This window comes from Artibeus jamaicensis, unplaced genomic scaffold (genome assembly GCF_021234435.1).
Source record: "Artibeus jamaicensis isolate MK-2021 breed Jamaican fruit bat unplaced genomic scaffold, CSHL_Jam_final scaffold_847, whole genome shotgun sequence".
In the NCBI taxonomy this organism is placed as follows: domain Eukaryota; kingdom Metazoa; phylum Chordata; class Mammalia; order Chiroptera; family Phyllostomidae; genus Artibeus; species Artibeus jamaicensis.
The window spans coordinates 13357987-13370821 of NW_026522057.1; the positions used below are offsets into that span (position 1 = coordinate 13357987).

Genomic DNA, 12835 nt, shown 5'->3' on the forward strand with positions numbered 1-12835 from the left:
TGGGCAGAGTTACATCAGTGTAGAGCGGTGACGCTGTTGCCTAATGCTCAGAGCCCCCGGCCAGCAGTTACACGTGCCTTTAGTAAGCACAGATGAAGAGAATCCTTGCTTAGCAAGTCCGTTTGGGCAGAGAAAGCACCGCAGACGTGAAGCCTGAGGGGTGTGGGGAAGGAAAGGGTCCCGTAATGAAAAGCCACAAGGACCCACCAGTCTAGCACACTGATCAGTGCTTTCTGGCTGGAAGATCTTAACAAAAGTAACACACGGATATTGTCACTGGGCCACGCTCAGAAGCCCTTTGGCAGGTTTTGCCCATTGACCAAAGTTCCAGGGGCCCCTGGGGCCCGCAGCGGTCAGAGGGAGTTGTTCCATACACTGGGAAGGAGAACTGCTCTTGGAAGTGCTCGGGTGCCCGCCCCACCCCCACCCGTTTTACAGGCGGAGAAACAGCCCAGAGTGGCACGGCCATCACATGGTAGGGCTGCACACCTAAGATGCTTGCTCCCGGTCCAGTGTGCTTTCTGAGCAGGTTCCTCATCCAGAGGGGGCACCACGCCAGGGGGTGACCCACAGTCACCAGGGAGTTCTTTCTGAGGGACAAAGGTCATCTCAACTTCCCTCTGCAGGAAAGTCTCCCCCTCCCCTCTGTGTGTCATGAGGGGGAACAGGAGTGGAGGACAAATGAGCCAGCTCAGGGAGGCCTGGTCGGTTGCGCCTGTTCCCGAGGCCTCCTCAGGACGCCCCTGTTTGGAGAGTCTGGGCAGCGGGTCAGAGCCGGGGCCTGGAGCCTGTGTGAGTGAGCACACCAGGCGCCCGATGAGCAAGTTCTGGGAAGCAGAAAGTTCATCCAGGCCAGCGGACTCTTGAACTATTTTCTGTCTCGGAGTGGGTGATGCGGCTGAGCGGAGTGGGTGGTGCGGCTGAGCGGAGTGGGTGGTGCGGCTGAGCGGTCACCAGGGATTTCCCCCTTGCAGCTAATGAGAGACTCAGCCTGTACGCTGTTCCTTACAGCACCTTTCTCGTTTCCGACAGAACCCAGACTCCTGGGCGCACAATGGCAGCGGGCACACAGCAACGCACACGACGGTGCTGCCTAACGTGCTCTGGGGAGACGGTGTGAGTGAAAGACGCCCTGTCTGCCCTGGGTGACATTAACATCTCTCTTTGGCTTTGTGTGCAGACTGAAGGACCTGGAGCTACCTGCCGTGGGCGGGTCAGACGTCCACGTGAAGATGCTGGCAGCCCCCATCAACCCATCTGATATAAATATGATCCAAGGTAGCCTTGCTTTCTGTGGTTTACATGGATTGGCTTTTTTGTTGTTGCTGCTCAGTCACCCCCTCACTTTCATCCCTCCTCAGGTGTGGGTGTGAGATGCCTGGGGTAGCAGCCGCTGTGCCCCAGATGCAGATGCACAGTCTGCAGGCAGTGTGAGCCCCTGGCCTCCTCTCCCTGGGTTGTGAGGCTTTTCCAGAATTAGGAGGATTGCAGTAGGAGTAAACCAACCACAGCGATGAACCTGCAACATACTGGGCTCCTTTCTTACATTATCTGGTTGAATCCTCCTAATAACCACAAATGCAAAAAAGCATTGTCCCCCTTCACAGGTGAAGAAGCTGAGGCTCAGAGCGGTCGGGTGGTAACTAACACAGCTGGTCAAAGGCAGAACCCAGGTCGGGCTTAGGCCTGACTTGAGGTCCATGCTCTCGCTGCCCAAGCCTGGTCGGATGACCCTCTGTGCTCTTCCTCCTTAGGGAATTACGGCCTCCTTCCCACGCTGCCTGCAGTCGGAGGGAACGAAGGCGTCGGACAGGTGGTGGCAGTGGGCAGTGGCGTGACCGGGGTGAAGCCAGGAGACTGGGTGATTCCAGCAGCTGCTGGTTTGGGTGAGTTTCTCCAGGTACCTGCAGCCTTTCGTTGTTCCAGATCCTAGTTCACACGCACTGGAGAGGTTTGCTCACTGGCTCACTGCAACTAAGCAGCTCGGGGTCTATTGTTAAGTCCACAGACCTCGCCTACCCTCAGGGCAGGTGGGAGCTGAACACAGAGAGCAGAAATTCTGTCTCTTCCGCTCAGAAGGTGAGTTGCCTGCTCTCTCATCTCCATGGGCTCATGTGGATTGGAGCTGTGATTCTCTGAATCCCCAAATCCCTGCTGTGAGGTTCAGTGTGGAACACAATCAAGACAGCCCCTGCCCTCCAGGAGGTTAAGGTCCAACTGAAGGAATCTCCAAACCAATAACCTCAGCAAAGGGAATGCTACAAATTCAAATTCACAGGAAGCGGAAGACGTTCCTGGCGACTCTGTGCGCCAGTGTGGGGGGGGGGGGGGGGGGGACAGTCTTAAGGGAGAATCAGGGCTTCCTGGAGGAGGCTCATAGGAACAGACCTTTGACAGATGAGTTTTGTCGATGGAGAGGAGCCAAAATCATTGCATTTGGAGGAAACAGAGGAGCAAAAACACAAAGATGAGTTTGGGAAATGGCAGAAAATCCGGCACAGCCTCAGCAGAGGATGTGCACTTGGGAGAAGGTGGCGTGAGTGAGAAGGTCACAAAGGTAATGCGGCCACACGGGACCCTGCAAAAGCCACACAAAGCATTAGGGCCCCCTTTTCAGTAAGGAGTCATTGCTGAGTTATTCAACACTTGGTGGGTTTTGAGGCGCAAATATTACACAGAGGAGTCCTCCCAGCAGCCACGGGAGGGAAGCGGACAGACATTGTCAATCCCATTGGGCAGGAGGAACTGAAGCTTGAAAGAAGCCCTTGCCCAAACTGAAATAGCGGACTGAAAGAGAACTCACCAGACTCGCTTTCTCTGTTTTCCCCACTACACCCCAGCTGTAGGACTCTATGGGTTATAACTTCCAGAGAGTCAACTCAGACTTGCTTTACAAAAAAAGAAGCTAATCAGTCTGTGAAACTGGGAAATGCAGGAGATAGAAGGCTTCAGGCAGAGCTGGAGCCAGGAACTGCAGTGATGTCAGAGCCCTGTCTTTCTCTTGTTCTTATTTGTTCTTAGATGGGCTCTCCCACACAGTGATATAGTAATAGCAACAAATATTTATCAACCACTCCCTGTGCACCAGGCACTGTTCTGAGGACCTTACATATATTAACTCATTTATTCCCACATGAGGTAGATACTGTTATTCCCATTTTGCAGATGAGACGATAGTAAATGTAAAGGATTAAGTAATTGCCCAGGATCATCTAGCTAGTAAGTGGTAGAACTAAGATTCAAAATCCCCTCTGTTACATAACCTTTCATAGATGGCCACCGGCAGCCAGAGGTTTACGTCATCCTGAGAACATCCTGCACAGTCCATTCAACACAATCATATCCATCCCCCAGCAGGGCACCCAACAGTCCTCTCTGGGTCCTTGCCCATCCGTGACCCCACCACCAGGGCAATAGGGTTGGGCCAGTCCAATCGCTTAGTTGATTCTCTTGCCCATCTCTGTGGTATGGAGGGTGGGCCTTGTGGTTGAGAGCCCCAGAGGTTAGGAAGCAGTAGTTCTAGAAGGAAAAAGGCGGGGGGAAAAACAAATGAACCAGTAACAGAAGTCCACGAGAAGCTCTTTGCTTCTCTGAGATCAGGAGAGCTGCCGAGAATGGCCACACCCTCTCCTCCCGCCACCTGGCAGTGAACGTACCCGGCCATGTGAACGAACGGGGAGCTGCAAGGGCTCACTGGACACCGGCTGGTGCTCGGACCAGTGCCCGTGCAGGGTGAGGAGCACATGTGGTGGGGCAGGTAGGCCCTGCCCGCAAAGGGCTCCCGCCTGGGAACAGGAAAACAGCTATACAACGCAGTGTAACAAGTGCCCCTCTCACCGGATGGCACAAAGGCGAGAATCCTGTATCAGGAAGCTTCAGGAACTGACGATTGAACTTAGTTGGAAACACTGAGTAGTGGAAACGCAGCCAGCGGGCTGGGTGAGGGAAGGCTTCCCTGGCAGGGAGTACAGCATGGGCAAAGGCATGGCGCCATCACTGCTGCAGGCAGCTCAGTGTGGCTGGGCCCGGGGAGAGACCGTGCAGAAGCAAGGTGAGGCTGGAGAGGTGGGCTGGGGCCCAGACAAGGAGGGCTCTCATCCACGGTCAGAGGGGGCCTGGTGAGGCGTTAGGAAGAGGAACGATTTGATCAGACTCCTGCAGTGCAGAGAATGCTCAGGAAGGGCAGCAGCCACGTGGAGGCAGGAAACCAGTAAGGAAATGCCTGACTTCAGGTGATGAGTGTCTGGACAAGACAATGACGCAGGACTGCAGGAGACATGGGTTTAAGAGCTAAAGTAACAGAACATGGTAATTAGACTTGGAGAGAACAACAGAGGACATCTGCCAGGCGTGTGGGTAATTGCACAGGGGATGCCGGTGGTGGTGGTGGCCAGAACAGGTCTTTCTCCCTGGAGGAAAAGCGAGTCTTTTAAACCAGGTGCCAGTCAGAGAGGATGAGGATTTTATGATTATCAGGACTATAATTAGTTCAGTTTATTCAGTAAACATTTTGGGAACATCTGTGCTGTACTGGGCCCTAATATACAGCAGTGAACAGACCTGGTCTTGTCGTGAAGGCTGCAGCTCAGTAAGAGTGGTAATTAGGTAAACAGCTAAGTCCTCTACTGGCCAAGTCTTGGTCATTTTTCATGGTATTGAGCTGCCCAGCCATTGCTGTGGCTCTAGTGAGCTTTTCCCCACGTGCATCCCAACTAGTCCCGAGGGCGACGGGGCCGGAGAATGTGTGATCTAACCTACCCATTGCAAACAGTCAAACCCCGGCTGAGGCCCTGGCTGATGTGGCTCAGTGGATTGAGCCCAGGCCTGCGAACCAAAGGATCCTTGGTTCCATTCCCAGTCGGGCACATGCATGGGTTGCAGGCCAGGTCCCCAGTAGGGGGCACACAAGAGGCAACCACGCATTGGCGTTTCCCTCCCTTTGTCCCTTCCTCTCTGTCTAAAAATAAATAAATAAACAAACAAACAAATAATTTTAAGGGCCTGGCTGAGGCAGCACGGAGCAGGAGAAAAGGGACTGGCCTGGGAATCACATGCGGGCTCTCCTTCCACCTGCCCTGTCTGACCTTAGGTCACAACTATTGCATTTTGGGCCTCAGTTTGCTCATCTCTAAAATGGACTAATAGTTACTGCCTTGCAGCTCAGACACTACTCAACTGAGGTAATGGGTGCAGCGATCTTTGCAAATGCTAAATCTCTGTGTACATTAGATCAGGGTTAGGAAACTTTTTTCTTGAATGGCCAAATAGTAAATATTTTAGGCTCTGCCTAACGTACCACCCCTACTCAACTCTGCCATTTTAAGTAGCCATAAACAATTTCAGAAAGTGAGCGTGGCTGTGTTCCAGTAAAACTTTATTTACAGAAATAGGTGGTGAGCCGGATTTGGCCCACGGGCTAGTCTGCCGACCCTGCATTAGGTGATGGAGATGGCGAAGGGTCAATGGCACATGTGTGAGCAATGGCTGTGCCCAGAGCTGGGGCCCAAGACTCAGGACCAGCAGAGGGGCGGTGCTCCTTTCCCACCCACTCGGCACACGACGGTCTGCACGAGCGCCATCGCGCTGAATCTTCACACAAATGCAGCGAGATGCTCTCCTCTCTGTTTCATACAGTGGGAAAAGTGAAACTCAGAAAAAGTGAAGTAAAAATCTGAGATCGCACCACTAATGGGTGGCAGAACAGTTTTTAATCAGGTCTCTCCAGCTCCAAAGCCTCAGGGTTTCTCCTTTCAACCCCTGGAGTCCCTCGGGGCTGGCCTGGGCACTGTCCTCACCCCGCCCAGGTCCTACTGAGAAGAGGATTAGGGACAGTCAGGCCCCAGAAATCCCTGTCAAGGGCTGAATCTCCCTTGTCGTGCCACTAAGGGGAATTAGAAGACAACCTTGATTTCATGCATACAAGCCGGGCACCAAGCGTTTGGCATGGACTAGAGTACAGTAAATGTGGGCTGCAATGCGGGGGTGACGATCACGAAGAGGACGATGAAGACTTGAGAACCAGGCCCAGTGAAGCCCAGAGAACACCAAGGCCCCTCTGGGACCCCAAAGGAACCCTTCAGTTTTTCAGCCTCTTATTTTTTCTCAGTCACAGATCTGCTCTGGGATTGACACGGCCTTTAATCGTGTCCTGCTCCTTATCCCCAATTCCCGGTCCCTAAAGTCCAAATATTTTCTACACTCCTGCAGCACAATTAGTAGTCGCTTAAGCTGCCTCTTACCCCCCATACCTGGGACGTGTGGCACCAGGAGACAGGATTCCGGCAACTGAGTAATGAGTGCGCATACCCACGGGCTTCGGAAATTTCGGCCCAGGGCCCTGGGACAGCACAGCCAGCAGACACAGAGCCAGCAGGCTGCGCGGAGTTTCCGTACGGCAGTTTCCAGCCTCGTGTGTGCGTGGCACAGCCTGACTCCAAAGTCGTCCTCTCCGCCTCCGCTTTGTATGAGACCCTGCCTGCCTGGGCGAGCACCTGCCACCCCGCCCCCGGTGCCCTTCAACCCCTGCCGACATATCTTCAGCAGACAGTTCAAACCCATCTACTCTTCTCCATGCCCACCGCCAGCGTCTGGGTCTAGACAACCATGGTCTCAGGGCTCAACCCCTGCAGAAGCCTCCTGGTCGGGCCTCCCATCTCCACTCTGCCCCTCACCACGCCCGTCTCTTCCTCTAAGCAGCAACAAAGTGTCTTAAAGCATAAATCCAGTGGCCCCAGGGTTCTCTTAAAGCTCATTAGAAACTTCCCGTTCACTAAAATAAAATCTATTCTCCATGCCATGGCCCTGAGCTCTGTTTTTCAGACTATAGGTTATGACCCATTCGCAAAATCAGTAAAGTGAGTTGCAAACGGAATTCTTTTTTACTAGGGCAGAGTAGAATGAAGAATGAGATGGTAGGGTAAATATTGGTCCGTGAAAACATTTGGTGTGTGTGTGTGTGTGTGTGTGTGTATACACACATGTATTAATATATGTATAGACACACATATATGAAGACAGATACATAAATATTTATAGAGAGAGATACACAATCACGTATACACACCAACAGAGAAAGAGATTCATATATGCGTGTGTCCTGAGTTACAGCATCACTCATGGTTCCTCTAGTCCAGATCATGAAATTCTCTGAAACATTCATTCAGCCCGTAATACCTCAGCTACATCTTGACCACTCTTCCCATCACTCTCTGCCCCCGATTTCCACCCTGATGTCCGGCCTGCCTCAGAGTCCCCGTGTGTGCGTTCTCCTCTGCCCCGGATGTCCCTGAGTGGCTAATGACACCACCCTTTAGCCTGTTACCTCCTCAGAGAAGCTGTCGCTGACTCCCGTCTAAAGTAATTCTCTCCACTGTTACTCTGTCCCTCTATAATTTATAATTACTGTGTTTTCTTGTTTGTTTCTCACTTGTTCTACTCCACTAGAGTGGAAACTCCACGAAAGTAAGGCACGCATCCGCGCTGTCCTGGTGCGTGGCTCATAGCAGGTGCGGGCGGGGGGGGGGGCGTCTGAGGAGGGAGGGGCAGCCTGGTTTCCAGGCCACTGGGCGAGTCGCTTCCTTAGTTTCCTGCTCTGCAGAGTGAGGAGGTTAAACTCCCGACTCTCAAGGGCCTTCTCAGCAGTGACATTTTACGAGTCTTTAGTCTGGGACTGGAGTGTGGCTTGGTAGTTCATGATCATTTCTTTCCATTTATAGGACTTTTTTATTGCCCGTATCTCATTTGATCTGTGCAGCAGCTCTCGGAGGAGGCCAGCCAGGCTCTTCCTGACAGTGTCGTTTATCTACTAGAGGAACGAAAACTCGAGTGACGTGGGGATTTGCCCAAAGTAGCAGACTAACACCACCGGGTCCCAAACCTAGGGCTCCAACTTCTACTTCCATGTGTTTTCCCATAACCCCACCCAAGTCAGCCTGCCCTGGGTGAGACTGCGGACCCAGGAGGAAAATGGGAGCTTTCTTGGCCTCTCACTTTCCTGGTAATGATGTTACTGTCTTACCCTCAAAGTGCAGTAGCCTGAGATTCTTAGCCACCCACTGGGTAGCATTAGCCAATGGTAGTTAACGTGGGAACAACACAATCTACACCTCACTTAATTATGAGGACTCAGAGGCATCCAAAAGGACTTCAAGATTGTTTTTGTTCTCTAACCCTTCTTTGAAGTCTGCTGTCCTAGAGGCCCGTGCACTGAGGAGGGTGGACGGGGGTAGAGGAGGAGAGGGCCCTCCTTCACTGCCCAGAACTCCTCCGCTGACCCAGGAACCTGGCGGACCGAGGCCGTGTTCAACGAGGAAGCGCTGATCGCAGTTCCCAGCGACATCCCTCTTCAGAGCGCAGCCACACTCGGCGTCAACCCCTGCACAGCCTACAGGATGCTGATGGACTTCGAGCAGCTGCGGCAAGGTAGGACCCTGCAGGCGGGAGGAGCAGGCCAGCATCTTCCAACTGGGTGTGACCCAAGTCCTGGCGCCGAGGTCAAGGGCACTCAGGCTTGGGGAGGAAGACGGGCCCTCACTCGGGTGAGTGTGGTGTGGATGCTTCTGCTTAGAGAGATGTTAGCTTGGTTCCTGGAATACACGCTGAACCCCCATGAGGAGCACATTCTGGAAAACTGCTGAAGGGTCACATTCTTGGAGCTTGGGCCGGAATCCTGTCATTCAGCAAAAACAGGTCGAGCTAAACCCTAGGGATACAGAGCCAGGCGAGGTAGACACAGGCCCTGTGTTTTCAGTAGAATGCTGAACTCAGTAATTCCACTCGGCATCCACGTATCACTTTGCAGTTCACATGGGGGCCTCCACGGCTCTCCCACGTTGGATGCGTGCAGTGGTCAGAGTGCGCAGTGAGCGAGGTGCCCCTGGTTGAGATGCAAGCCCCAGACTGACAGCCTGGGCCTGAACTCCAGCTTCACCTTCACTAACTGTGTGCCGGCCTCTCAGGTCATCAGACTTTGTGAAACGGAGGCTGGGAATTCCGAGGGTGAGCTGAAACCCTGCAGTGACACCTGGCGCAGGGCCTGGCCTACAGGGCAGTGACCACCCTGCTTTCACCATTCGTCCTTTTCAGGAAGGAGGAAGCTGAGATGCAGAGACGTAAATTATCCGTGTGAGATCCCTCAGCAAGGAAATGACAAAACCGGGTGTTTTGTTTGGGGTTCCCTGGTAGCAGAGTCCGAGATAAGGCCTGGGGACACACAGTTCACTGGGGAGGTAACTTGGGAATCAGGAGTAAGGGAGAGGGGAGAGTGAGATGGGAAGGGGGAGAAGCCAGTGAAGGCCGGTTACTGGGGTGGGCGACCACGGCTCAGTCCTGCAGGGGCCCTCCAGCGACCCTCAGAGCACCCACCTCAGCATTACCTGCAATGGCAGGAGGTCACCCACCCACTCTCATGCCCCATGTGGGAGGCTTCCCTGCACGTTGTGCATGTCCGCAAGCTGGTAGGACCGTGGAAGTCCCCCAGCTTACCCCTGCCATGCCAGCGAGGAACCTGAGACCAAGAGGTGTTGGAATACAGTAAACTTAGGTGGCCGCTGCCGCCCCAGGCCAGCTGGAAACCAACCCCAACTTCCCACGGAGAGCAATGCAGGTCTCGCAGCGCTAGCAGAGCAGTCCTAGCAACTGACAGCGGGGAAAGCCAGCAGGTGTGGCCGGGGACCTTTGCTCAAGCCTAGTGAGTGGACACTCTGGTCATCTGTGCCTCACCTCTTCGGGTCACCCCTGACCTGGGCCACCACTGTGGTGGACACAGCAGGGCATTCTGCGACACCCCACCTCAGGTGCCCACCATGCCCCTTCACTTTCCTGACTCGGGGCTGGTGTGGCCTAGGCTAGATTGGCATTGAACTTATGATCTTGACCCACAGTAAGAATTCCATTTTGTATTAAAATCCAGAACATAGACATGTATGAATATACATATAATGGGAACCAAAATTTCATAGAGCAATATTTACCCTTACTATGTGTGATGTGCTCTGCTGTTTTTTATTCTAGTCCCTTCTGTTTCACTAAAAAAAAAAATGCCACTTGTGACCCACTCCATTGATTTCATAACCCACTAATGACTGACAGCCTGTGTGACACCCTGACCTCAGAGAATGGGTGTCCTTCCAGGACGTCCTCTGTCTCTCGCACCAGATCCTGCTGCCTGTCCACACCCGGACAGCACTCCAGGGGAACGGAGCGCCTTCCCGGGCACGACAGCATCGGCTCCATTTCGGAGCGTCCCGACTGATGCTGGCAGGGCTCCCGCTTCATTGGGAGGGAAACCAGTTCAGAGAGGCCATGACCTGCCCTGTCTCGTTCAGTTACCATCACTGGCGAAGCAGGACTCACACCCAGGCCCATCCTGTTTTAGGGTGCCCGTTTTCCCCAGCATGCCGCACTGCTTCCCCAGGAACTACTTCCAGATCTAGGGCTGGGCTTGGACTACAAACTATAGGACCCTGTTTCAGGGGCTGTGCAGCTTCTCCAGGATGGCTGTCATCCCGTTTCCAGGCCATGAGCCTTTATTAAGCAGTATGGAGGGAGAGTAGGCATAGCCTTCGCCTCAAGAAGCTGCAAGCTCTGGGTACAGTTGGACCCATATACAACCAAGTAGAAGATGAGGCCCACTGTGTGGATTAGCAGAGACAGATGCCTGCAGAGTGCTGTGGGGAAGAGCCTAGGAGGGCTTCATGGAGGAAGCTGCACACTGGAGCTGCACTTCAAAGGATTTCAGTAGGATTTCAAAATGAAGGGAGAAAGAAGAAAGTATTGCACACCAAGGATATAACCTAATCAGAGATTTGAGGACATAAGAATTGGAGGATGACAAAGGATATAAAATCATTTTTACACAGCAGGGTCTAAATTTCGCCCACTGTAGACTCTGATATGCCAAGTCTTAGGAGGCACCGAGGGTGTTGTGGAAGTTTGGGGGGACCATTGGGAGAAGAGGGAGCAACACTCCAAGGTCTGAGAAGGCTCCTCAGCCAGGTCCCTGCGCCCCGTGAGCCTAAGTACTCCATCTCTTGCCTAATGTGATAGGAACGCAGGCTGGAAGCCCTTGACCAATTACATGTCTCCAGGGCTTGATCTGAGTCTCTTCCTGGCTCCACAGGAGATTCTGTCATCCAGAACGCATCCAACAGTGGCGTGGGGCAAGCAGTCATCCAGATCGCCAGGGCCCTGGGCCTAAGGACCATCAACGTGGTCCGAGACAGGTACGTGGGAGGTGGCATCCCAGATCCTGACTTGGGCCTTTCCACCTGGTGTCCCTGCGTCTCCACCAGATGGCGCCCTTGCATAAGCAGGCTGCTCAGGCCCAGCTGTCAGAGAAGAGAGACTAAGTCTGGACTTTAGGACAAGCGAATCTCGCAAAGGTGAAGGGAGGGCAGGAAGGAGGTGGAGCTGGTGGTGATTGAACACTAGCAGAGTTTGAAACTCTTGACTTGTGATAACCCCATGTTTTCAGACGAGATCGGGCGCTTTCAGGGTGGTATGGCCGTAGACGACCCCATGTTTTCAAAACCACAGTACATATATGGGAAGGTTTTCAGCTGTGTTACTCTTTCTGTGAACCATCTAACCCAGGGCCTTTCCCTTGCATGAGTGTGCACCTCTTAAGTGCACAGAATACGGATTGAAGGGCAGGGGCAGGTTCATCACCTCTGTTTTATCCATGAGGAAACTGAAGCTTCAGAGAGGAAGCAGCCTGCTCAGGGGGCTGCACCCTGCAGGTCCGTAACAGACTTCCCTTCCTGACTGGTTCCCCTTCCCTCAGATCACTACACCCGGCTGTCCACAAGTGTGGCCCTGTCTGTCGTGGAAGTGCGGGCTTAGGGGGAGAATTGATACTCGGTTCAGTTCCCCACCCCCTCGGGTGTGTTAACGGAAATCATTGTTTGCCTTGGGCACTCTGGGCTGGAGTGTGTTTGTACAGCACTCTGAAGAGCCCCTTGAAAAGAGAGGGGAGCGGAAAGGAAGTGGGGTTTGTCCTTCACTAGAAGAAATCAGGAAGTGAAATGACTTCTGGGTGGGGATGGTTTTGAGCATCCCTGAGCTGGCAGGAGCTGCACAAACCGCCCAGCCCCGAGCAAACCCAAGCCCAGAGATGGGGGAGCTTGATGCACCGGGCGGCGGCCCCACCCCCCCCACCGAGGTCTGGCTGACACCCAGCCCCAGCTTCCCACAGGGAGGCTCACAGGCTCACAGCTGCCGCAGAGGAGCCCTAGGAGCCTTGCTGGAGAAGGTGAGCACGTGTGACCAAGGACCATGTTTACTTTCCAGACCTGACATCCAGACGCTGGCCGACAAACTGAAGAATCTGGGGGCTGAGCACGTTATCACAGAAGAGGAGCTGAGAAAACCCGAGATAAAAAGCCTCTTTAAGGTACCTCGGATGCGGGGCAGTGCCCTCCAGTCCGTGCCTGCCCGCCACAGAGAGCTGGCTTCATCTAGAGCAGCTGGGACCCGGCCCCACTGTCCCTCCTCTCGTCGCCCCTCTGTCTCCTCGTGGGAGGCTGAAGCCCACCCCTCGGCCAGGGCACAGCGTGGAGCAAGTGCCCAGGGGCTGTGAGAGAGGCAGGGGAAAAGACAGGGTGGAGCAAGCCCTGTGTGAAGTGCAGTTTTGAATGTTTGTGTTGGGGCCACACAACCATGTAGCCAATGGGAATCTCAGAGCTGGGAGAGGGCCTGAGGAAACTGAGGCACAGACAGGAAAGAAAAAGAAAAGAATGACGTTCCCTAGGTACCTACCTTCCATTTTATCTGTTAGTCCCACAAAGCAGGTGCTATCTGTTTTATAGATGAGGAAACCCAGACTCAGAAAAGATGA

The 12835-nt window shown here is 53.6% G+C and overlaps 1 protein-coding gene across 5 annotated transcripts in view; it reads left to right on the forward strand.

Moving 5' to 3' along the window:
- MECR (mitochondrial trans-2-enoyl-CoA reductase) overlaps positions 1–12835 on the forward strand; it is a 30809-nt gene that overhangs the window by 11025 nt on the left and 6949 nt on the right. For all 5 annotated transcript variants that reach the window (XM_037149281.2, XM_053660417.1, XM_037149280.2 and 2 more), the window contains 5 exons: positions 1181–1278; positions 1755–1886; positions 8278–8421; positions 11120–11222; positions 12289–12391. In XM_037149281.2, coding sequence (XP_037005176.2) covers positions 1181–1278; positions 1755–1886; positions 8278–8421; positions 11120–11222; positions 12289–12391 — 580 coding nt within the window. The remainder of the gene's footprint in view (positions 1–1180; positions 1279–1754; positions 1887–8277; positions 8422–11119; positions 11223–12288; positions 12392–12835) is intronic.